This window comes from Coregonus clupeaformis, chromosome 18 (genome assembly GCF_020615455.1).
Source record: "Coregonus clupeaformis isolate EN_2021a chromosome 18, ASM2061545v1, whole genome shotgun sequence".
In the NCBI taxonomy this organism is placed as follows: domain Eukaryota; kingdom Metazoa; phylum Chordata; class Actinopteri; order Salmoniformes; family Salmonidae; genus Coregonus; species Coregonus clupeaformis.
Window position 1 is genome coordinate 9,169,792 of NC_059209.1, and position 23,222 is coordinate 9,193,013.

General features: G+C 44.1%; 1 protein-coding gene across 3 annotated transcripts in view; it reads right to left on the minus strand.

The window, feature by feature from the left end:
* grid2 (glutamate receptor, ionotropic, delta 2) overlaps window positions 1-23,222 on the minus strand; it is a 577,776-nt gene that overhangs the window by 83,033 nt on the left and 471,521 nt on the right. For all 3 annotated transcript variants that reach the window (XR_006004078.2, XM_041904499.2, XM_045226775.1), the window contains exon 12: window positions 11,523-11,661. Coding sequence is in view for 2 of the 3 variants with exons in the window: in XM_041904499.2 (XP_041760433.2) it covers window positions 11,523-11,661 (139 nt within the window). In the remaining variant the exon portion in view is untranslated. The remainder of the gene's footprint in view (window positions 1-11,522; window positions 11,662-23,222) is intronic.

The window sequence follows — 23,222 nt, forward strand, 5'->3', positions numbered from 1 at the left end:
CCTGCCTGTGCCATTAAACCCCTACAACTCATCCAGAATGCCGCAGCCCGTCTGGTGTTCAACCTTCCCAAGTTCTCTCACGTCACCCCGCTCCTCCGCACACTCCACTGGCTTCCAGTTGAAGCTCGCATCTGCTACAAGACCATGGTGCTTGCCTACGGAGCTGTGAGGGGAACGGCACCTCCGTACCTTCAGGCTCTGATCAGTCCCTACACCCAAATGAGGGCACTGCGTTCATCCACCTCTGGCCTGCTGGCTCCCTACCTCTGCGGAAGCATAGTTCCCGCTCAGCCCAGTCAAAACTGTTCGCTGCTCTGGCACCCCAATTGTGGAACAAGCTCCCTCACGACGCCAGGACAGCGGAGTCACTCACCACCTTCCGGAGACATTTGAAACCCCACCTCTTTAAGGAATACCTGGGATAGGATAAAGTAATCCTTCTACCCCCTCCCCCCTTTACTCCAACCCCCCAAAAAAAAAAGATTTAAAAAAATACAATAAAAAAAACATTGTAAAGTGGTTATCCCACTGGCTATAAGGTGAATGCACCTATTTGTAAGTCGCTCTGGATAAGAGCGTCTGCTAAATAACGTAAATGTAAATGTAAATGTACACACGTGCAAATAATCACACTCCAAACCCACTCACCTACATTACGCATAGCGGGACACATGCACACATGTGAATACGCACACACACACAGAGGTACACACACACACACACACAGAGAGAGGTACACACACACATACACACACACTAGTTAAACAAATAGTTGTTTGCGCCGAGTTAATAACCTGAATATAATTAAGGGTAAGCCAGCCAACGAACTGGCAAGAAGCTCCTTGTAGTTCAAATAAAAGGGGAATAATAGAGGAATGTAATAAAATCCCTCTCATACCATCACCACCTCCAGGGAAATGAAAGTATTTTAATTACAATGCTACGGTTTGATAAGTCTTCAAACACTCACCATTTAGAACTGTAATAGAAAATCATTACTGGGACTAATTACTGTTTGTTTGTCAAATTGCTTTAACACAAGCTGCCGATGTGACTAGGAGAACAACAATTGTATCGCCATCACTATTAATACACTTCTGTTGTTACCAAGACTGTAGAGAATTTTTGACAGATTTAGTCCGTAAAAAGAGAACTCCATCGCGTTACGCTCTTCGGTGAAAGTACAAACACCCGACGAGTTTACCGGAGTATTCATTCATTGAATATCGATACATCAGCATACTGTCACCCCCCCATGCACTACTCCCCCCACTCTCTGCAGCTACTCTCAACCCTCTTTGAAGGTTTTAATGAACCCGTCTGCCAAATGTTAATCTCTTATTGCTGTCTATTAATCCTTGCCCTTAATCTTCCCACTTCCCTCTTCCACGTTTCGGCGCGTCATGTTTATCATTTTCATTCTCTTTTAAGGGGGAAATTCTCCTTAAATAATGTGTGGGCACATAAGGATATAGGGAGAGTGATTGTGGGGTGGGTGGAGGAGTCGTAGACTACGTTGTGTCCCAAATGACAACCTATTCCCTATGTAGTGCACCACTTTTGACAAGGGCCAAAACAACTAACTACCTGTTCAGCAGGGGTGTATTCACTAGAAACCAAACAGAAAAGAAAAAGGGGTGAAACAGAGAGGGACGAGCCGAGACTTGTTTGTTACACACAAAAACGTTTTGCTGCAGTGTGCTCTAATGAATACACCCTTCTCTCTTTCATGTCCCTCACCTCGTGAAGCCACGGTGTGTGATGTGTCCACTGTAGGTTCATGGGTGTTTACTAAGAATACATTTGTATTTGTGTAGCGCTTTTCATGACACTCAAAGACACATTGACAGGCCCTTAAATGTCTAATGTGTTTGCCTAATGCCCCGCCCCCGCCCCTTTTCCCCAACACACATACACATGCAGGCATACACGGGCACACACACACACACACACACACACACGCAGGCACACACATTTTAAATACTTTATTGAATCCACCAATCATAGTACATCACAAAGGACTCAACAGTTTCAAGGGTCATTGACACACACACAGACACAGACACACCCTCCGTCAATCTATCCCTCCCTCCTCATACTCATCCTTCCACTCCATCTCCTCTCGCTCTAAACGGGTGCCCTCTCCTCTCCTCTACTCTTTCTTTTTTCTGAACCCATTCCCCAGTCCTCCATCTCTCCTCTTCGATCAATCAGCCCACAATGTCTGCCGACTCCTATTTTTTCACTGTTCACACGCTCTGTTCCTACCAGCTCCGCTGCTGCAGCTCCACTGTCCTCCAATCTCCCCTAAAGGATTCACACACTATCTAACAAAAACAATCATCCACGAAACTCAGCTCTAAGTTCTGAACAATCATTTGTTATTTAATTCCCAGAGAGACTTTGGAGTATTAATACAAAAAAATTGGTCTCTTTTTCTTGTCACTATGTCAAGCCATTCAGCTTCACTTGAGGGTTTCCTGACTGAGGCAGCACATCCCTCCTCTTTAAAACAACAGGCCCCTGGGTGTGAAGTTGAGGCACTAATTATTGCAGTAATGACCCCAGAAGAGTCTACACATTAAAGATAATACATTGAAATTTATGGAAATCATAATTAGCTGCATAGAAGTAGAACGGAGCAATATGAGAAGGACTCATTAATGACATCTCTTGCAAAAAGAAAACACTAAAGGGAAAGGGGGTCTCTCTCTCTCGCTCTCTCAATTTTCAATTTCAATTTAAGGGCTTTATTGGCATGGGAAACGTGTGTTAACATTGCCAAAGCAAGTGAAGTAGATAGTAAACAAAAGTGAAATAAACAATAAATATTAACAGTAAACATTACACTCAGAAGTTTCAAAAGAATAAAGACATTTCAAATGTCATATAATGTATATATACAGTGTTGTAACAATGTGCAAATAGTTAAAGTACAAATGGGAAAATAAATAAACATAAATATGGGTTGTATTTACAATGGTGTTTGTTCTTCACTGGTTGCCCTTTTCTTGTGGCAACAGGTCACAAATCTTGCAGCTGTGATTGCACACTGTGGTTTTTCACCCAGTAGATAAGGGAGTTTATCAAAATTGGGTTTGTTTTCGAATTCTTTGTGGATCGCTGTAATCTGAGAAAAATATGTGTCTCTAATATGGTCATACATTTGGCAGGAGGTTAGAAAGTGCAGCTCAGTTTCCACCTCATTTTGTGGGCAGTGTGCACATAGCCTGTCTTCTCTTGAGAGCCAGGTCTGCCTACGGCGGCCTTTCTCAATAGCAAGGCTATGCTCACTGAGTCTGTACATAGTCAAAGCTTTCCTTAAGTTTGGGTCAGTCACAGTGGTCAGGTATTCTGCCACTGTGTACTCTCTGTTTAGGGCCAAATAGCATTCTAGTTTGCTCAGTTTTTTTGTTTGTTCTTTCCAATGTGTCAAGTAATTATCTTTTTGTTTTCTCATGATTTGGTTGGGTCTAGTTGTGTTGTTGTTGTTGTTGTTGTCCTGGGGCTGTGTGGGGTCTGTTTGTGTTTGTGAACAGAGCCCCAGGACAAGCTTACTTAGGGGACTCTTCTCCAAGTTCATCTCTCTGTAGGTGATGGCTTTGTTATGGAATGTTTGGGAATCGCTTCCTTTTAAGTGGTTATAGAATTTAACGGCCCTTTTCTGGATTTTGATAATTAGCGGGTATTGGCCTAATTCTGCTCTGCATGCATTATTTGGTGTTTTAGTTGTACACGGAGGATGTTTTTGCAGAATTCTGCATGCAGAGTCTCAATTTGGTGTTTGTCCCATTTTGTGAATTCTTGGTTGGTGAGCGGACCCCAGACCTCAGAACCATAAAGGGCAATGGGTTCTATAACTGATTCAAGTATTTTTAGCCAGATCCTAATTGGTATGTCAAATTTTATGTTCCTTTTGATGGCATAGAAGGCCCTTCTTGCCTTGTCTCTCAGATCGTTCACAGCTTTGTGGAAGTTACCTGTGGCGCTGATGTTTAGGCCGAGGTATGTATAGTTTTTTTGTGTGCTCTAGGGCAACGGTGTCTAGATGGAATTTGTATTTGTGGTCCTGGCAACTGGACCTTTTTTGGAACACCATTATTTTTGTCTTACTGAGATTTACTGTCAGGGCCCAGGTCTGACATTATCTGTGCAGAAGATCTAGGTGCTGCTGTAGGCCCTCCTTGGTTGGTGACAGAAGCACCAGATCATCAGCAAACAGAAGACATTTGACTTCAGATTCTAGTAGGGTTAGGCCGGGTGCTGCAGACTGTTCTAGTGCCCTCGCCAATTCGTTGATATATATGTTGAAGAGGGTGGGGCTTAAACTGCATCCCTGTCTCACCCCACGGCCCTGTGGAAAGAAATGTGTGTGTTTTTTGCCAATTTTAACCGCACACTTGTTGTTTGTGTACATGGATTTTATAATGTCGTATGTTTTTCCCCCAACCCCACTTTCCATCAATTTGTATAGCAGACCCTCATGCCAAATTGAGTCAAAAGCTTTTTGGAAATCAACAAAGCATGAGAAGACTTTGCCTTTGTTTTGGTTTGTTTGTTTGTCAATTAGGGTGTGCAGGGTGAATACGTGGTCTGTCGTACGGTAATTTGGTAAAAAGCCAATTTGACATTTGCTCAGTACATTGTTTTCACTGAGGAAATGAACTAGTCTGCTGTTAATGATAATGCAGAGGATTTTCCCAAGGTTGCTGTTGACGCATATCCCACGGTAGTTATTGGGGTCAAATTTGTCTCCACTTTTGTGGATTGGGGTGATCAGTCCTTGGTTCCAAATATTGGGGAAGATGCCAGAGCTAAGGATGATGTTAAAGAGTTTAAGTATAGCTAATTGAAATTTGTGGTCTGTATATTTGATCATTTCATTGAGGATACCATCAACACCAAAGGACTTTTTGGGTTGGAGGGTTTGTATTTTGTCCTGTAGTTCATTCAATGTAATTGGAAAATCCAGTGGGTTCTGGTAGTCTTTAATAGTTGTTTCTAAGATTTGCATTTGATCATGTATATTTTTTTGCTGTTTGTTCTCTGTTATAGGGCCAAAAAGATTGGAGAAGTGGTTTACCCATACATCTCCGTTTTGGATAGATAGCTCTTCGTGTTGTTGTTTGTTTAGTGTTTTCCAATTTTCCCAGAAGTGGTTAGAGTCTATGGATTCTTCAATTACATTGAGCTGATTTCTGACATGCTGTTCCTTCTTTTTCCGTAGTGTATTTCTGTATTGTTTTAGTGATTCACCATAGTGAAGGCGTAGGCTCAGGTTTTCTGGGTCTCTATGTTTTTGGTTGGATAGGTTTCTCAATTTCTTTCTTAGGTTTTTGCATTCTTCATCAAACCATTTATCACTGTTTTTACTTTTCTTTGGTTTTCTGTTAGAGATTTTTAGATTTGATAGGGAAGCTGAGAGGTCAAATATACTGTTTAGGTTTTCTACTGCCAAGTTTACACCTTCACTATTACAGTGGAACGTTTTGTCCAGGAAGTTGTCTAGAATGGATTGAATTTGTTGTTTCCTAATTGTTTTTGGTAGGTTTCAACACTACTTTCCTTCCATCTATAGCATTTCTTAATATTATTCAGTTCTTTTGGCTTTGATGCCTCATGATTGAGTATTGCTCTGTTCAAGTAGACTGTGATTTTGCTGTGGTCTGATAGGGGTGTCAGTGGGCTGACTGTGAACGCTCTGAGAGACTCTGGGTTGAGGTCAGTGATAAAGTAGTCTACAGTACTACTGCCAAGAGATGAGCTATAGGTGTACCTACCATAGGAGTCCCCTCGAAGCCTACCATTGACTATGTACATACCCAGTGTGCGACAGAGCTGCAGGAGTCGTGACCCGTTTTTGTTGGTTATGTTGTCGTAGTTGTGCCTAGGGGGGCATATGGGGGAGGGAATGCTGTCACCTCCCTGGTAGGTGTTTGTCCCCCTGTGTGCTGAGGGTGTCAGGTTCTTGTCCAGTTCTGGCATTTAGGTCGCCACAGACTAGTACATGTCCGTGGGTCTGGAAATGATTGATTTCCCCCTCCAGGAAGGAGAAACTGTCTTCATTAAAGTATGGGGATTCTAGTGGGTGGATATAGGTAGCACACAGGAGGACATTTTTCTCAGTTGAGATAATTTCCTTTTGAATTTCTAACCAAATGTAAAATGTTCCTGTTTTGATTAATTTAATAGAGTGAGTTAGGTCTGCTCTATACCAAATTAGCATACCCCCTGAGTCCCTTCCCTGTTTCACACCTGGTAGTTTGATGGATGGGACTACCAGCTCTCTGTAACCTAGAGGGCAACCAGTGGGTCTGTCTCCTCTATTCCATGTTTCTTGTAGGATGATAATGTCTGTATTTCCGATTTCTTTGGTGAAGTCCAGATTCCTGCTCTTTAGGCCAAAGGCAGATGACCTCAGGCCTTGGATATTCCAGGATGAAATAGTGAAGGCTTTGTGTTCCATAAAGTGTCTAATGTTGTTGGTTGTGTGGTTTGGCCTCAGGTCAGTAATTGTGAGCAGAGCCTGCTGAGCATCTGGTACATGCCATTGGCTTGGGCTAGTGTAAGAGTGGGTGTTGGGCCTGTTTGCCTGCTCACGGCCTGGGCGTATGTGTGACTTTCATGTTGAGGCCCTCTTTGTGGGAGTGGGGGGCTTGGGGTGGGTAGGAGGGGCATAGGTCTGATCTGAGGGGGCCTAAATGGGGTGTGGGCATGGTTGACTTGGGGGGAGTTAATTGGTGGGGGTGGGGGGTGTAGATGTGGTTGATGATGCTGTGGTCTGGATGTAGGTCCTCTCTGCGGGGGTCCTCTATGTGTAGGTCCTGGTGGGGTTCCCGCAGGTCTGGGAGAGTGTCTCGCTGGTCTGGGCGGGGTGTCTGTCGATCTGTTGCTTCTGTGTGAGGTGTTGGGTCTGCGGTTGAGGGCGATATCCTTTAGGGTCCGGGCGAAGGTGGGCACTGCTGCCTTGTATAGGTGGACCTGGTCATAAAGGCTGTTCACGTCCAGGGTGGAGTGGTGGGCCAGGAAGACATTTGGTTTTGATGCACAGTCACGGGAAATACTTGCGTTTACCCGCTGTATGGTAGCAGGGTGGAAGTCTTTTCGTGGTAACAGAGTTGAGATAACCACTTGTGCGAAGGGGAAAGTAGAAGAAGCTTTTTCTATCACTCCCTTGAGTGATGTGGCCACCCTTTCCTGCTGTGTTCTCAGGTCGTTTGTGCCTGTGTGTATTATTATGTGGCTGGGTGATCCTAGTCGGTCCTCAGACAGAAGGTCTAGGGCGCGCTGGGTGTTTGGACACCAGAGTTTAGACACTGTTTGTTTTGGAAAAAGTTTATTTTCTTGTATGTATTTCCCGTTTGAGTCCATAAGGAGTACAATCTGTGGCTTGTGTATGTCCTCAGTGGGTGTGGGGGGGGGGGGGTCGTCATGAGGGCTATCAGGGTGTCTGACTTGGGGGTTGCTCAGAGGGGTTGGGGTCCCCAGGGCTTGGGGTTCTTCATTTGTTTGTCTGGGTGTGATGTCGAGGCTATGGTCAGGGTCTATGGTGTACTGTTCTGCTGCGGTGTCGAGACTTTGGCCAGGATCTGAGGTGGGCTGTTCTCTAATGGGTTGTTCAATGTCACCCGTCATCGTTCTCACCTTCTCCTCCAGCACTCTGATCCTCTCCTCTAGTGCTCTGTTCTTCTCCTGCTCCTGCTCTTTCTCCTGTTGATGTTGTCTCACCACAGTCCAGAGTGCAGACATGTCTCTCTCTACCTGCAGCTCTCCAGGTCTAGTTAAGGGGGTGTTGTTGTGCTGGACTGTTGTCTGGGTCTGTGCTGACTGGACTGTGTTTACCTGCTGTTCCAGCTCCACCTGCCTTACCTCCAGCTGGGTGAATTTATCCTTCATTTCAATGAGGGAGTAGTACTCTGTGCTGGGAAGTTGACTTTCTGCTTGGGGTTGCTCTGTGGGGTTATTTAATGAAGAGGTCTGGTCTGACCCGCTCGGGGTAGGGGTATCTTTCTCAAGGGAGAGCTTCTCCTGCTGAGCTATTTCTTTGATTAGGTGAAAGTCCAGCTGGAACTGTTTGGTGTTGCCTTGAACCAAAACGGTTCCAGATTTATAGAGATTAATATTAGACGACTCAGAGTCCTCGTTGTCCAGTATCCTGAGTTTCCACCCGTCGCTAACACCCCCCCTCTTAACAGAGGGGTAGTGTGCTAGTATAGCACTGTGCCATGCCAGGGGATGGTCTGTGTGGAAGATAAGGTTGCTTATGTTCCCATTTTTATACAAATCAGCAAAAAGTGTCTCGTGCTTCCCCCAAAGAAGTTTCAATTTGTACTCTTTTCGTGTCTTGTCGTTTTTTACATTCAGAGGGTACTGTATTTTAATGACCTCGGAACAGTGGGGGGGTGCTTCTAAGGCCTCTCCATTTAGTTGGGGTAGACTGTACGACTCTCCTGCCATTGTTGGGCTCAAGGGCTTTGACACCTCTCACTTCACACGTCAGTGCTAATTGAAATTGTATCTCTTTGTAGCAAGCTTAAGCTTGGTAGCCTTAGAATTCAGTCCTTATAATATAAAATATATCATTGTAATGAATTTTTCTTCTTGGTTTTTGAAAGTGAAAAATAGCTTCATACTAAACATTACTCACTCAGTTCCAGGTTGGATGGTGTTTTCAGGTTTCTGTTTGTTTGCCAGAGCATTTGCTGTATGGTTTGAGAATAGTAATCCTTGGTAGTAGAAAGCTTTCCAGGTAATTCCGTCCAAAATCAGGTTGCAGGTTTGGAGTTTTGGTTTGGAATGAATGTTATGTTGTGGAGGGTAGCATCCTGTATATGTCCCTGCCAAAAAATCCTACTTTATCTAACTCTAAATCTATATTACTGCTATGCATTCCAGAATCTGATTTGCCCAATAAGCGGTGGGGATTTAGGCGTGGCACCGTGAGAGGTGCAAACAAATGATGACGACGAGACTGCAAACATAGACCAGGCTTAGTAAAGACATGCAATTTCAATCGACGCAGTGTGGGATGTTGAAGAAGGTTCCTAACTGTTGACTCTGGGCCCCTCTACCTGCCACACCTCACACACACTCCCCCAGGTCTACTCTAGTCTTCCTTTAGCGTGGGCACAGTGCACAGAGTTTCGTCCTCCTAAACCACCGTAGAGTCCACCGTGGAGTCCTCGTAAACCAGTTACCTGTTGCGCCCGGGAGAGTGACGTCACCCGCAGGATGATAGATCTGATTTGTGCCACACAGGAAAATAAAAACCGAGGGCCCTCACTGGCCCCTGGAGAGGAGACGTGCCCATGCGGTGTCTTCCTAGACAGACACCATCTCTCCAGAAACAGCAGGCTGCCTGATTTGATACAGAGAGTGCTACAGAGAGAGCAGTACTACGGATGCATATTCCCACGTGGATTCATTTATACACACTCTGTCAACTGCAGTGTGAGGCAATGGAGGCTCCTCAGAGGAGGAAGGGGGGGACCATCTTCCTCAGTGAATTTCATAAAAATAAAAATAGTGAAACATTAAAAAAGTTATCAGTTTTAGATAAAACTATACTAAATATATTCACGTCACCAAATCATTGATTAAAACACACTGTTTTGCAATGAAGGTCTACAGTAGCCTCAACAGCACTCTCTGGGGTAGCACCATGGTGTAGCCGGAGGACGAAAAGCTGGAAAACATCTGACTTCAATACAAAACCTAGGAGGCTCATGGTTCTCATCCCCTTCCATAGACTTACACAGTAATTATGACAACTTTCAGAGGATGTCCTCCAACCTATTAGAGCTCTTGCAGCATGAACTAACATGTTGTCCACCCAATCAAAGTATCAAATAATAAATCTAGTACTGAAAGCATAAGCTACAGCTAGCTAGCACTGCAGTGCATCAAATGTGGTGAGTTGTTGACTCAAAGAGAGAGAAAGACAATAGTTTAACAGTTTTGAACAAATTAATTTCTTCAAAAATGAAGGAGAAGCAAGAGAGAGTGAGAGAGCTAGCTATATTTAGTTGTATTATTTTTTCACTTTCACTTACTTAGCTAGCGAATGCAGCTAGCTAGTTTAGCCTACTCAAACAACCGGCTCAAACAGAGAGGGATGCTATGTTAGCTAGATGGCTATGGCTATCCAACATGGGAACTCTTCCAAGTCAAGGTAAGCTTTTGGTTTTATAAATGTAACTGCCGGTGTAACTGCTAAACTGCTTGCTGTACATTGTACTGCATGATTGTAGCGGGTTTAATAACGCGTTAGTTCTAGTAACAATGTTTACTATGTCGTTAGCTAATATGGTGACACTGATGTAGGCTATGTGTAGCGGTTAGCAGTTATGGTATGAAGGTTTGGCTTGGAAAGGTGCACTGAAGTCTACAAGCGAAGGGAAAAGGTGAAAGGGGGAGAGCGCGTAGATGCGAGAAGGAATTATACAACAAGCAAAGTGATCATGCTGTTTGCATGTGGCTGCTATGAAAGTGAACTCTGTTTGCGGGTGATCAGGGGTGTATTCATTCTGCCGATTCTGTTAAAAAACTTTTCTTAAACGGATCAAACGGAACAAAACTAGGATAAACATACCTGAATTTGTCCAATAGAAACTCTCGTTTGCAACTGTTTGGACTAATGATTACATCCTAGATCAGCTAGATGCAGGCAAGAGTGTGCAAGGCGGTATTGAATGTGTCACTGTCTGTCACCTTGATTACTCACATTTTTCTCTCAACCTGTGCACCTACCTTGTAAACTTTCATTCGTAGGCTAGGTTGTAGCAACCTCATGATGGGTATAGGGACAATTAGAGTATCATGTAGTAGCCTAAACCTATTGATGTTACATTTAGCTAGCTGGGTGAATGGAATATGAATGACAGTCATCCAATATGCTGTCATAGAAATAAGGCCATGCTCATAAAAACATTATCATCCTCCCTAATCTGAAATGTATGTGTCTGGGTACAGGTAAACCTACTGTATGTGTGTCTGTCTTGTGCATCAGTATGTGCTTCCATAATAATTGCTACAATGAGAACTCCACCAGCATCACAGTGTGCGTCTGTGCCCTGGAGACCAGCCCAGGTCCAACAGATTGATCAGCCAGAAGACACAATGCACACACTTACTCTCTGAAAGCCTTGACATAAGGTGCTGAGTTGAATGTCAATTTCACAAACGTGTACGAATGTACTGTACCACAAATTCATAACACAACGTCTTTCTAGCATTTGGATTGAATAAACCACACTAATTTGGAACCAATAGTCTAATCCCAATTAAAATGTCAAGTATTTCCCCCCCTTAATTTTCTGTAAAGTGTTTCTGGAATAGTGCGACAGGTTTCACTCAATCATGAAGACAGAGGTTTCGTGGGTGTAGGATGAAGTTGCCCCTAGAAGCTGATCTTGGGTCAGCTTGTCCCCACTAATGGTTAAGGTTAGGATTGGGAGAGGTACATCCTAGATTTGTACCTAGGGGAAATTTCACCCTGGAGCGGTGGTGTGTCAGGTACTTACTGGATGGAGTTCTCGATGCGGCTGATGGTGAGGAAGGCAGCCAGGTTGGCCGTGTAGGAGGAGATAACGATCAGAGCAAAGAGCCACCATACTCCCATCATCATCCTCGTGGCCAGGGTGGTATACGGAACCTCACCACCTGATAACAAGACCAGGACGAGAGAAAAAATACAAATGTCAGCCAAATGGCAGGTATGGTTGTGCATGAGAAAATACAATAATTGCATTTCTCCAAGGGAACTTAATTCGTGATGTCAGGCATACAAAATGTCACTTTTTCCACACATGACAACATATTACGACCCACAAAGGCAGACTTTCCAGTGCAACTAGACAATATAATATTGTGTTCTACTCTGTTTTCTTCCATATTTCGCACTTTCATAAAGAGACAAATGTATGCTGTATGTAGAGTGTGTATTCCCCCAGCCAGGCAGGCAGCCCAGTCAGGACTAAGGCACATCTGTTTGTTCTCTGTATTAATGCAAAACCTTTACTTTGCACTGGAGTGAGGAGGGAGAGGGGAGCCTCTTCCTGGGAAAGACAGCCCCAGCTCCATGATGGATCTGTAGAGCTTCAGCCTCACCTTTATTGAAGCCTGTTAAAAATGTGCCTAATTTATCCTTGTAGCTCGCAGATCATTGTGCTCGCATGTGGAATAAGTGCCAGGCATTTCAATCCCTTCAGCAAAGACACCCACTCTATCCAGTGCCGTCCTCTGGGTTTATCTGTCTTATGAATTCAATTTCCAGTTGACATGAGCTCACATGGCCTGAATGCTATGTGTGTTCTGTTCAAATGTTGTTGCTATTGTAGAGTAGTTTGAATATTCTTCTGTGCAGACACTTAACCCTAATTGCTCCTGTAAGTCGCTCTGGATAAGAGCGTCTGCTAAATGACTAAAAAGGTTTTACATTTTTTTTTTATATCCATGTATTTCAGTTTCATTGACTGCCATGTGGATATCAGTAAAAACTAGAACCTGTTTCCATTTTGGAGGGACACAACATTATACACTTTATGGACACCGTCCATCATTTCTGACATAAAATAAAGGAATCGTGAACCATATCTAGACAGTAACATATAGTATTAAGACATCCGGCAGGGGCTGTCACATTAGGAAAAAGGGATGCCAATCGATCTGCTCCAGACCGCTATTTAGAGTGTGAAAGTATTGTGCGTGGTCCTGACCTGGGACGTAATCCGACAGACCTTCCGAATAGGTGGTTTCTTCATAGACTTATGCTGCTCAAATTTATGCATAACAATGTGTGATGGATGTAATATTGTCCAAAATAAAATGTCCACTAACACATTGATTGCCATGTTGAGTTGAGCGATTTGTAAACAAAGTGCATGTTGCTGTACAGTTGACCTAGCTGGACTGTTGGGTCAAAATGTGACAGCAGAAAGGACAGTGTTCCACGTCGAGAATTCATGTGAATGTAATCCATCCTGATCATAACGGTCTCACGTGAAAGCCCTTTATGTTCACATGGCCAATGAGTGCAGATGCTTGTCCATTACATTAGTTTGAATAACACCCAGACGATTCACAGACGGACAGCACAAGAGAGAGGGAGACTATTTGGTGGAATCTCAGCGTGAGTGAGAAAAGAGATAGCTCTCCCCTGAAGTTAAGGCCTGCCAGGGAGAAAGAGATTGCTACGGCAGGATGTAGTTGAAGCTGATTGCATCCAATTTTCTCGGCTGTAGGATGTTGATCTTTACAAAATGAGCCAGAGTGTAATGCAACTTTTATCAGGGAGTCCTGCGACCCCCTGCTATGCACATCAAATCAGCTGCTCCATTTTCACCAGGTTCTCCTCGCCTGCCTTTGATTTCCAGCCAGGCTAGGGGCAAAGTACTCCTCACTGCTACTCCACCCAGCTCACTCTTTCTCTCTCTCTCCCTTTCACCCTCCTTCGTTTCATTCCTTTGCAAACGTACATATACATGCACATACATTCACACAATTCATTTTGTAAGCAGCACCACATTTCTAACCCACAAATGCATTTAGACAAGGAGAGTGTGGGGAAAAAAAGTGTGTGGAAGATAAGAAGAGAGATAAAGAGGGAGGATGGGGTGAGAGAGAGAAAGAGTGAGAAAGAGAGACTGCTGCAGGTCCATCTAGGAATAGCAAAAACACATGGGGTGATTTGTTAAACTCAGCTCCAACCTAATACACAGTGAAGGCAGCGATCAAAGTCACGCTCCCAAGGCTTCAAAATGTTTGCCCAGCGTGAGTGAGCTTGTTTTTAGGCAACACCAGAACTGCCTTCCTGCTTTTACCTCAGTCCACAGGGCTAACTTGGAAAATATTTTCCCACAGCCACAAGTGAGTCCAAGGTCGGAGAATGGCTGTTTTCCCACTAAAGTCCGTATCCCACTAAAAAGTGCCCTTAAAGTTCCGCCAGGCAGTTCTACCAGGCAGGACACTCAGAGGCAGGACACTCAGCCCAAAGTGGATTTCCAATCAAAGGGAAAAAGCCATGAAAGCACTGTCAAGAACCCTTCACGGCTGTTGGAATGCTTGTACATTTCTCTAAGGGCAAATGGAGAGGACATTCTGCTCCTAACTCTCTTAGGGAGGGAATAAAAGGCCAATCAGTCCAAGGTCAGTGAGCCGACTGATGTAGAGCCTGCTGCTGCCTGACTGGCTGAGCACTGCCTCTCAACCACTACCTTAGTAGTCATGTTGTCTGAAACATCAGACTAACACTACCTTAGTAGTCATGTTGTCTGAAACACCAGACTAACACTACCTTAGTACATTTTTTTTTTTTTACATTTTAATCATTTAGCAGACGCTCTTATCCAGAGCGACTTACAGTTAGTGCATACATTTTTTTTTTCCATACCCCCTGTGGGAATCGAACCCACAACCCTGGCGTTGCAAACGCCATGCTCTATCAACTGAGCTACATCCCTGCCAGCCATTCCCTCCCCTACCCTGGACGACGCTGGGCCAATTGCGCATCGCCCCATGGGTCTCCCGGTCGCGGCCGGCTACGACAGAGCCTGGATCTCTAGTGGCACAGCTAGCACTGCGATGCAGTGCCTTAGACCACTGCGCCACTCGAGAGAGTAGTCATGTTGTCTGGGACTGGAACATCAGACTAACACTACCTTAGAAGTCATGTTGTCTGAAACACCAGACTAACACTACCTTAGTAGTCATGTTGTCTGAAACACCAGACTAACACTACCTTAGTAGTAATGTTGTCTGAAACACCAGACTAACACTACCTTAGTAGTAATGTTGTCTGAAACACCAGACTAACACTACCTTAGTAGTAATGTTGATAGGACTGGAACACCAGACTAACACTACCTTAGTAGTCATGTTGATAGGACTGGAACACCAGACTAACACTACCTTAGTAGTCATGTTGTCTGGGAATTGAACACTAGACTAACACTACCTTAGAACCCTGCCCTCTGCAACAAGGGTGTGTGCTCAGCCCCTTTCTGTACTCCCTGTTTACCCTTGACTGCGTGGCCACACACGTCACCAACTCAATCATCAAGTTTGCAGACGACACAACAGTGGTAGGCCTGGTTACCAACAACGACGAGACATCCTACAGGGAGGAGGTGAGGGCCCTGGCAGAGTTGTGCCAGGAAAATAACCTCTCCCTCAACGTCAACAAAACGAAGAAGCTGATCGTGGACTTCAGGAGACAGCAGAGGGAGCACGCCCCCCATCCACATTGACGGTGCCGCAGTGAAGATGGTGAAAAGCTTCAAGTTTGTCGGCGTACACATCACTGACAAATGGTCCACCCACACAGACAGTGTGGTGAAGAAGGCGCAACAGCGCCTCTTCAACCTCAAAGGCTGAAGAAATTTGGCTTGGCCCCTAAGACCCTCTAAAACCTTTACAGATGCACTATTGAGAGCATCCTGTTGGGCTGTATCACCGCCTGGTACGGCAACTGCACCGCCCGCAACCGCAGGGCTCTCCAGAGGTTGGTGCGGTCTGCCCTACTCATCACCTGGGGCACACTGCCCTCCAGGACATCTACAGCACCTGGTGTCACAGGAAGGCCAAGAAGATCATCAAGGACCTCAGCCACCCAAGTCACGGCCTGTTCACCCCGCTACCATCTAGAAGGTGTAGAGACAGTACAGGTGCATCAAAGCTGGGACAGAGAGACTGAAAAACAGCTTTTTCTCCAGGCCATAATACTGTTAAATAGTCACCACTAGCCAGCCCCCGCCCAGTACCCTGCCCTGAACTTTAGTCACTTTTACTAGCCAGCTACCACCCGGTACTCAACCCTGCACCAGACTGCTGCCCTATGAACATAGTCAATGAACACTGGTCACTTTAATAACGTTTAAATAATGTTTAACCTGCTTCATATGTATATATTGTATTCTAGTCAATATCTGCTAAATGACTAAAATGTAAAATGTAAATGTAAAGTATTCAGACCCCTTTTTCACTTTTTGTTACGTTACAGCCTTATTCTAAAATGGATGAAATAAAAAAAAATCCTCATAAATCAATACCCCCATAATGACAAAGCGAAAACAGCTTTTTAGAAATGTTTGCTAAAAAATAAAAAATAAAAAATAGATATAACCTTATTCACATAAGTTTTCAGACCCTTTGCTATGAGACTTGAAATTGAGCTCAGGTGCATCTTGTTTCCATTGATCATCCTTGAGATATTTCTACAACTTGATTGGAGTCCAACTGTGGTAAATTCAATTGATTGGACATGATTTGGAAAGGCACATACCTGTCTATATAAGGTCCCACAGTTGACAGTGTATGTCAGAGAAAAACCAAGACATGAGGTCGAAGGAATTGTCCGTAGAGCTCCGAGACAGGATTGTGTCGAGTCACAGATCTGGGGAAGGGTACCAAAAATGTCTGCAACATTGAAGATCCCCAAGAAGACAGTGGCCTCCATCATTTTTAAATGGAAGAAGTTTGAAACCACCAAGACTCTTCCTAGAGCTGGCCGTCCAGCCAAACGGAACAATCGGGGGAGAAGGGCCTTGGTCAGGGAGGTGACCAAGAATCCGATGGTCACTCTGACAGAGCTCCAGAGTACCTCTGGAGATGGGAGAACCTTCCAGAAGGACAACCTTTCTCTGCAGCACTACACCAATCAGGCCTTTATGGTAGAGTGACCAGACGGAAGCCACTCCTCAGTAAAAGACACATGACAGCCAGCTTGGAGTTTGGCAAAAGGCACCCAAAGGACTCAGACCATGAGAAAAAATATTCTCTGGTCTGATGAAACCAAGATTGAACTCTTTGGCCTGAATGGCAAGCATCAAGTCTGGAGGAAACCTGGCACCATCCCTACGGTGGAGCATGGTGGTGGCAGCATCATGCTGTGGGGATGTTTTTCAGCGGCAGGGACTGGGAGACTAGTTGAAAGAAGATGAACGGAGCAAAGTACAGAGAGATCCTTAATGAAAACCTGCTCCAGAGAGCTCAGGATCTCAGACTGGGGGCGAAGGATCACCTTCCAACAGGATAATGACCCTAAGCACACGACAATGCAGGAGTGGCTTCTGGACAAGTCTCTGAATGTCCTTGAGTGGCCCAGCCCGAACTTGAACCCGATCGAACATCTCTGGAGAGACCTGAAAATTGCTGTGCAGCGACGCTCCACATCCAACCTTACAGAGCTTGAGAGGACCAAATACAGGTGTGACAAGCTTGTAGCGTCACACCCAAGAAGACTCGATGCTGTAATCGCTACTGTACTGAGTAAAGGGTCTGAATATTTTTTTTAAATTATTATAATTTTTTAATGTAATTTTTACCCCCTTTTTCTCCCCAATTTAGTGATTACGAACTTGTCTCATCGCTGCAACTCCCCAATGGGCTCGGGAGAGGTGAAGGTCGAGTCATGCGTCCTCCGAAACATGACACGCCAAACCTCGCTTCTTAACACCCACTCGCTTAACCCGGAAGCCAGCTACACCAATGTGTCAGAGGAAACACCGTTCAACTGATGACCGAAGTCAGCCTGCAGGCACCCGGCCCGCCACAAGGAGTCGCTAGATCGCGTTGAGTCAAGTAAAGCCCCCCCCCCATCCCGGACGATGCTGGGACAATTGTGGGATCGAACCCCAGGCTATAGTGATGTCCCAACACTGAAATGCAGTGCCTTAGACCTCTGCGCCACTCGGGAGGCCTCTGTTTTTTTATTGTTTATAAATTTGCGCCCAAAAAATTACACAGTTTTTGCTTTGTTATTATGAGGTATTGTGTGTAGATTCATGAGGGAAAAAAACAATTTAATACATTTTAGAATAAGGCTGTAACATATCAAAATGTGGAAAAAAGTCAAGGGGTCTGAATACTTTCCGAATGCACTGTATGTATTTATATTCCGGACTCTGACATTGCTCGTTCTAATATTTCTAGATTTGTTTTATTTTTTGTATTTGTGTGTATTATGTTGTATTGTTAGGTATTTCTGCACTCTTGCAGCTAGGAACATTATCATTTCGCTACACTGCGATAACATCTGCAAAATATGTGTACGCTACCAATACATTGTTATTTGATTTTATTTGATTTAGTCATGTTGTTTGGGACTGGAACACCAGACTAACACAAGATCATCCCGTGTGAACAGTATGTAGAGTTCCATGGGATGATACTTAGTGTGATGGGTATCACCCGGACGTCATAACAAGTGGTGTAGTGGAGGGTATACGCAGGTATACACCATATACCCACTTATCTTTCAGTTGGCATTGCGTATACTCACTTCTTAATCCCCACAATGCATATAAAAGTAGTGTAGTGGAGGTGTATGCGTATCAATTAATAAGGCTGATGGAACAGATCAGAATGTTTAGCTTTTTAGGTGCAGCAATGTGCACACGGCGGTAAGGCTACGAGCGAATGTTCCAAAATGCAATTTGCGGGAAAACACTGCACATGCAAGCGGTTTCATGGACAGAGATGGAAATATCCGTTAGAAATGTTGAAAGAAGGGAAATGCAACAACTACCATGGGTCGATAATATGACTAGGATGATGCCTTTGGCTGCTAGACAAAGAAATAAAACCAATAGAACAGGAGAACACATATGAGGAAGTCTTTATCAAAGTATTGCCTCCACGTTTCTATGGTGGGATTTTGGTGGGATTTTGGCTATAGGTTTCTTTGAAGCAAGGTATGACATGCCTCATAATATGAGGTCAAACGTCCAGGTTTCAAACAATTAAGGAACAGGAATAATATAGTGATGCTAATGATAGGCTTAACTGTCTTCTGGTAGATGGAAAGGCTCTCCCAAAAACCTTCTCAATTAAATGTTAACTAGCTACAAAGTAGCCTATGCCTACCTGGCAGAATGATATCATGATTATTTACATACATTTAGTGGCCATTTTATTTGCAAACTCCATCTCATGTGCTACAGAAACAGCTAACCAAACAACAGTGCTAGATGCCTGCACACTTTAATTAAAGGGTTACTACACTCATAAATCTACATTTTTTACAGACCTCAAAAGTGGTCTCCTGATTTTAAGCATTGTTATAGACTTCCAATGAATTAATGTTTTATTTATTGATTTTTTACTTTGAGAGCCAAAACCTGAAACCTGTGAATTTCTGATTCAGTTGACAGCCTCATTTCTTGATTTAAATAGTAGGCTTACTATTAGCCTACTTGCACAGTACAGCTTGGGTTGGCCTGACTGTAAAATACCAATATTGAATTTAACGTTTTAGGTCATTCAGGGTGTATGTCACTGTTTCTTATAGAATCTTTCACACAGGGCGCCTTTCCTACTCCTGGTGGCCCCTCAGTGACATTTTTGGCAACATTTGAGTATACCCACTTCTCCAAGCACCACTACACCACTAGTAATAACTTCTCCATGAGCTTGAGCGACAGTAGCCTTTTTTCAGTAGCATTTATTAATATGATATTGCCGACTGTAATGTAAGATGTATGAGTGTGATTATCATTCAGTATAATTACTTGAGACCACCAGTTGACTCCTGTCAGTTTTTTACTAAAATAAAACTGGTTTTATTCAGACGAGGGTGAGGTCAGGGTGGGTGTTAATGGTTTCTGTGACTACATGTGTGCTCAAGTACTTGTCTGCACTTGACATCTGCCATGACATCTGCAATCTCAATTGCACTTCACACTGCCTTCTCCCACCTGGACAAGAGGGGAAATAACTATGTGAAAATGTTGTAGACTACAGCTGAGCGTTCATCACTATAGTCCCCTCCAAGCTCATCACCAAGTTAAGGACCCTTGGACTGAACTCCTCCCTCTGCAACTGGTCCTGGACTTCCTGACGGGTCGGCCCCAGGTGGTAAGGGTAGGCAACAACACCTCCGCCATGCTGACTCTCAACACGGGGCCCCCTCAGGGGTGTGTGCTTAGCCCCTCCTGTACTCCCTGTTCACCCATGACTGCATGGCCGCGCACGACTCCAACACCATCATCAAGTTTGTTGATGACACAACGGTGGTAGGCCTGATCACCGACGGCGGTGAGTCAGCCTAAAGGGAGGAGGTCAGAGGCTTATCAGTGTGGTGCCAGGACAACAACCTCTCCCTCAATGCCAATAAGACAAAGGAGCTGATCGTGGACTAGGAGAAAGAGGGGAGAGCCCGGTCCCATCCACAACATCGACTGGGCTGTTGTGGAGCGGGTCGAGAGCTTCAAGTTCCTTGGCGTCCACATCACTAAGGACTTAACATGGTCCAAACACACCCACTGAAGACGGCACGACAGCGCCTCTCAGGAGGCTGAAAAGATTTTGCATGGGCCCTTAAAAAAAAAAAGTTATACAGCTGCACCATTGAGAGTATATTGTCTGGCTGCATCACCACTTGGTATGGCAATCGCACCGCCCTTGACCCCAAAGCGCTACAGAGGGTGGTGCGGACAGCCAAGTACATCACTGGGGCCGAGCTACCTGCCATCCAGGACCTCTATATCAGGCGGTGTCAGAGGAAGGCCCGAAAAATTGCCAAAGACTCCAGTCACCAAAGCCATAGACTGATCACTCTGATACCGTACGGTACCGGAGCATCGGCTCTCGGACCAACAGGCTCAGAGACAGCTTCTACAAGACCATGGTGCTTGCCTACGGAGCTGTGAGGGGAACGGCACCTCCGTACCTTCAGGCTCTGATCAGTCCCTACACCCAAACGAGGGCATTGCGTTCATCCACCTCTGGCCTGCTGGACCCCCTACCTCTGCGGAAGCACAGTTCCCGCTCAGCCCAGTCAAAACTGTTCGCTGCTCTGGCACCCCAATGGTGGAACAAGCTCCCTCACGACGCCAGGACAGCGGAGTCACTCACCACCTTCCGGAGACACTTGAAACCCCACCTCTTTAAGGAATACCTGGGATAGAATAAAGTAATCCTTCTACCCCACCTTACCCCCCCACCCAAAAAAAAAATATATATAAAAAAAAATATATATATATATATATATATATACATATTGTAAAGTGGTTATCCCACTGGCTATAAGGTGAATGCACCAATTTGTAAGTCGCTCTGGATAAGAGCGTCTGCTAAATGACGTAAATGTAAATGTAAATGTACACCCAAGCCAAAAGACTGCTAAATAGTAAATTAATGGTACCCGAACTATCTGCACTGACTCTATCTTGCACTGACCCTACGCACATTCAGTAGACTTTATATACACACCATACAGTATACACACTCACGCACACACACTACGCTGTCACTCCCACACAAAACCCTCACATATTCACATACACTACATACGCACACACACACACATAACACAAACACGCATACCGACACAACACAAAAACATATACAGTTGAAGTTGGAAGTTTACATACACCTTAGCCAAATACATTTAAACTCAGTTTTTCACAATTCCTGACATTTAATTTTAGTACAAATTCCCTGTCTTAGGTCAGTTAGGATCACCACTTTATTTTAAGAATGTGAAATATCAGTATAATAGTAGAAATAATTATTTATTTCAGCTTTTATTTCGTTCATCACATTCCCAGTGGGTCAGAAGTTTACATACACTCAATTAGTATTTGGTAGCATTGCCTTTAAATTGTTTAATTGGGGTCAAAGGTTTTGGGTAGCCTTCCACAAGCTTCCTACAATAAGTTGGGTGAATTTTGGCCCATTCCTCCTGACAGAGGTGGTGTAACTGAGTCAGGTTTATAGGCCTCCTTGCTCGCACACGCTTGTTCAGTTCTGCCCACACATTTTCTATAGAAGTATGCTTGGGGTCATTGTCCATTTGGAAGACCCATTTGGACTAAGCTTTAACTTCCTGACTGATGTCTTGAGATGTTGGTTTAATATATCCACATAATTTTCCTTCCTTATGATGCCATCTATTTTGTGAAGTGCACCAGTCCCTCCTGCAGCAAAGCACCCCCACAGCATGATGCTCCACCCCCGTTCTTCACGGTTGGGATGGTGTTCTTCGTCTTGCAAGCAACCCCCTTTTTCCTCCAAACATAACGATGGTCATTATGGCCAAACAGTTCTATTTTTGGTTCATCAGACCAGAGGACATTTCTCCAAAAAGAACGATCTTTGTCCCCATGTGCAGTTGCAAACCGTCGTCTGGCTTTTTTATGGCGGATTTGGAGCAGTGGCTTCTTCCTTGCTGAGCGGCCTTTCAGGTTATGTCGATATAGGACTTGTTTTACTGTGGATATAGATACATTTGTACCTGTTTCCTCCAGCATCTTCACAAGGTCCTTTGCTATTGTTCTGGGATTGATTTGCACTTTTCGCACCAAAGTACGTTCATCTCTAGGAGACAGAACGTATCTCCTTCCTGAGCGGAATGACGGCTGCGTGGTCCCATGGTGTTTATACTTGCGTACTACTGTTTTTACAGATGAACGTGGTACCTTCAGGTGTTTGGAAATTGCTCCCAAGGATGAACCAAACTTGTGGAGGTCTACAAATTTTTTTCTGAGGTCTTGGCTGATTGCTTTTGATTTTTCCATGATGTCAAGGTAGGCCTTGAAATACATCCACAGGTACACCTCCAATTGACTCAAATGATGTCAATTAGCCTATCAGAAGGTTCTAAAGCCATGACATCATTTTCTGGAATTTTCCAAGCTGTTTAAAGGCACAGTCAACTTAGTGTATGTAAACTTCTGACCCACTGGAATTGTGATACAGGGAATTATAAGTGAAATAATCTGTCTGTAAACAATTGTTGGAAAAACTACTTGTGTCATACACAAAGTAGATGTCCTAACCGACTTGCCAAAACTATAGTTTGTTAACAATACATTTGTGGAGTGGTTGAAAAATGACTTTTAATGACTCCAACCTAAGTGTATGTAAACTTCCGACTTCAACTGTGCATACATACACACACACGCTCACTCACACACACACTTTTACACTCATCATTTGCTGCTGCCACTCTGTTCTTTATTTTACTCATTGTTATCTATCTGGATGCCTTGTAACTTTACCCTGCCATCTTGGACATATCTACTTCAAATACCTCGTACCTCTGCATTTTGATCTGATACTGGTACTCCCTGTATATAGTTCCATTCTTGTTTATTATATTTTATTGTGTTAGTTACTATTTAATTTGTTATTATTTTTTTTTCTGCAGCGTTGGGAAAGGTTCGTAAGCATTTCACTGAAAACGTCTACACCAGTTGTATTTCGGCGCATGTGATAAAAACAAT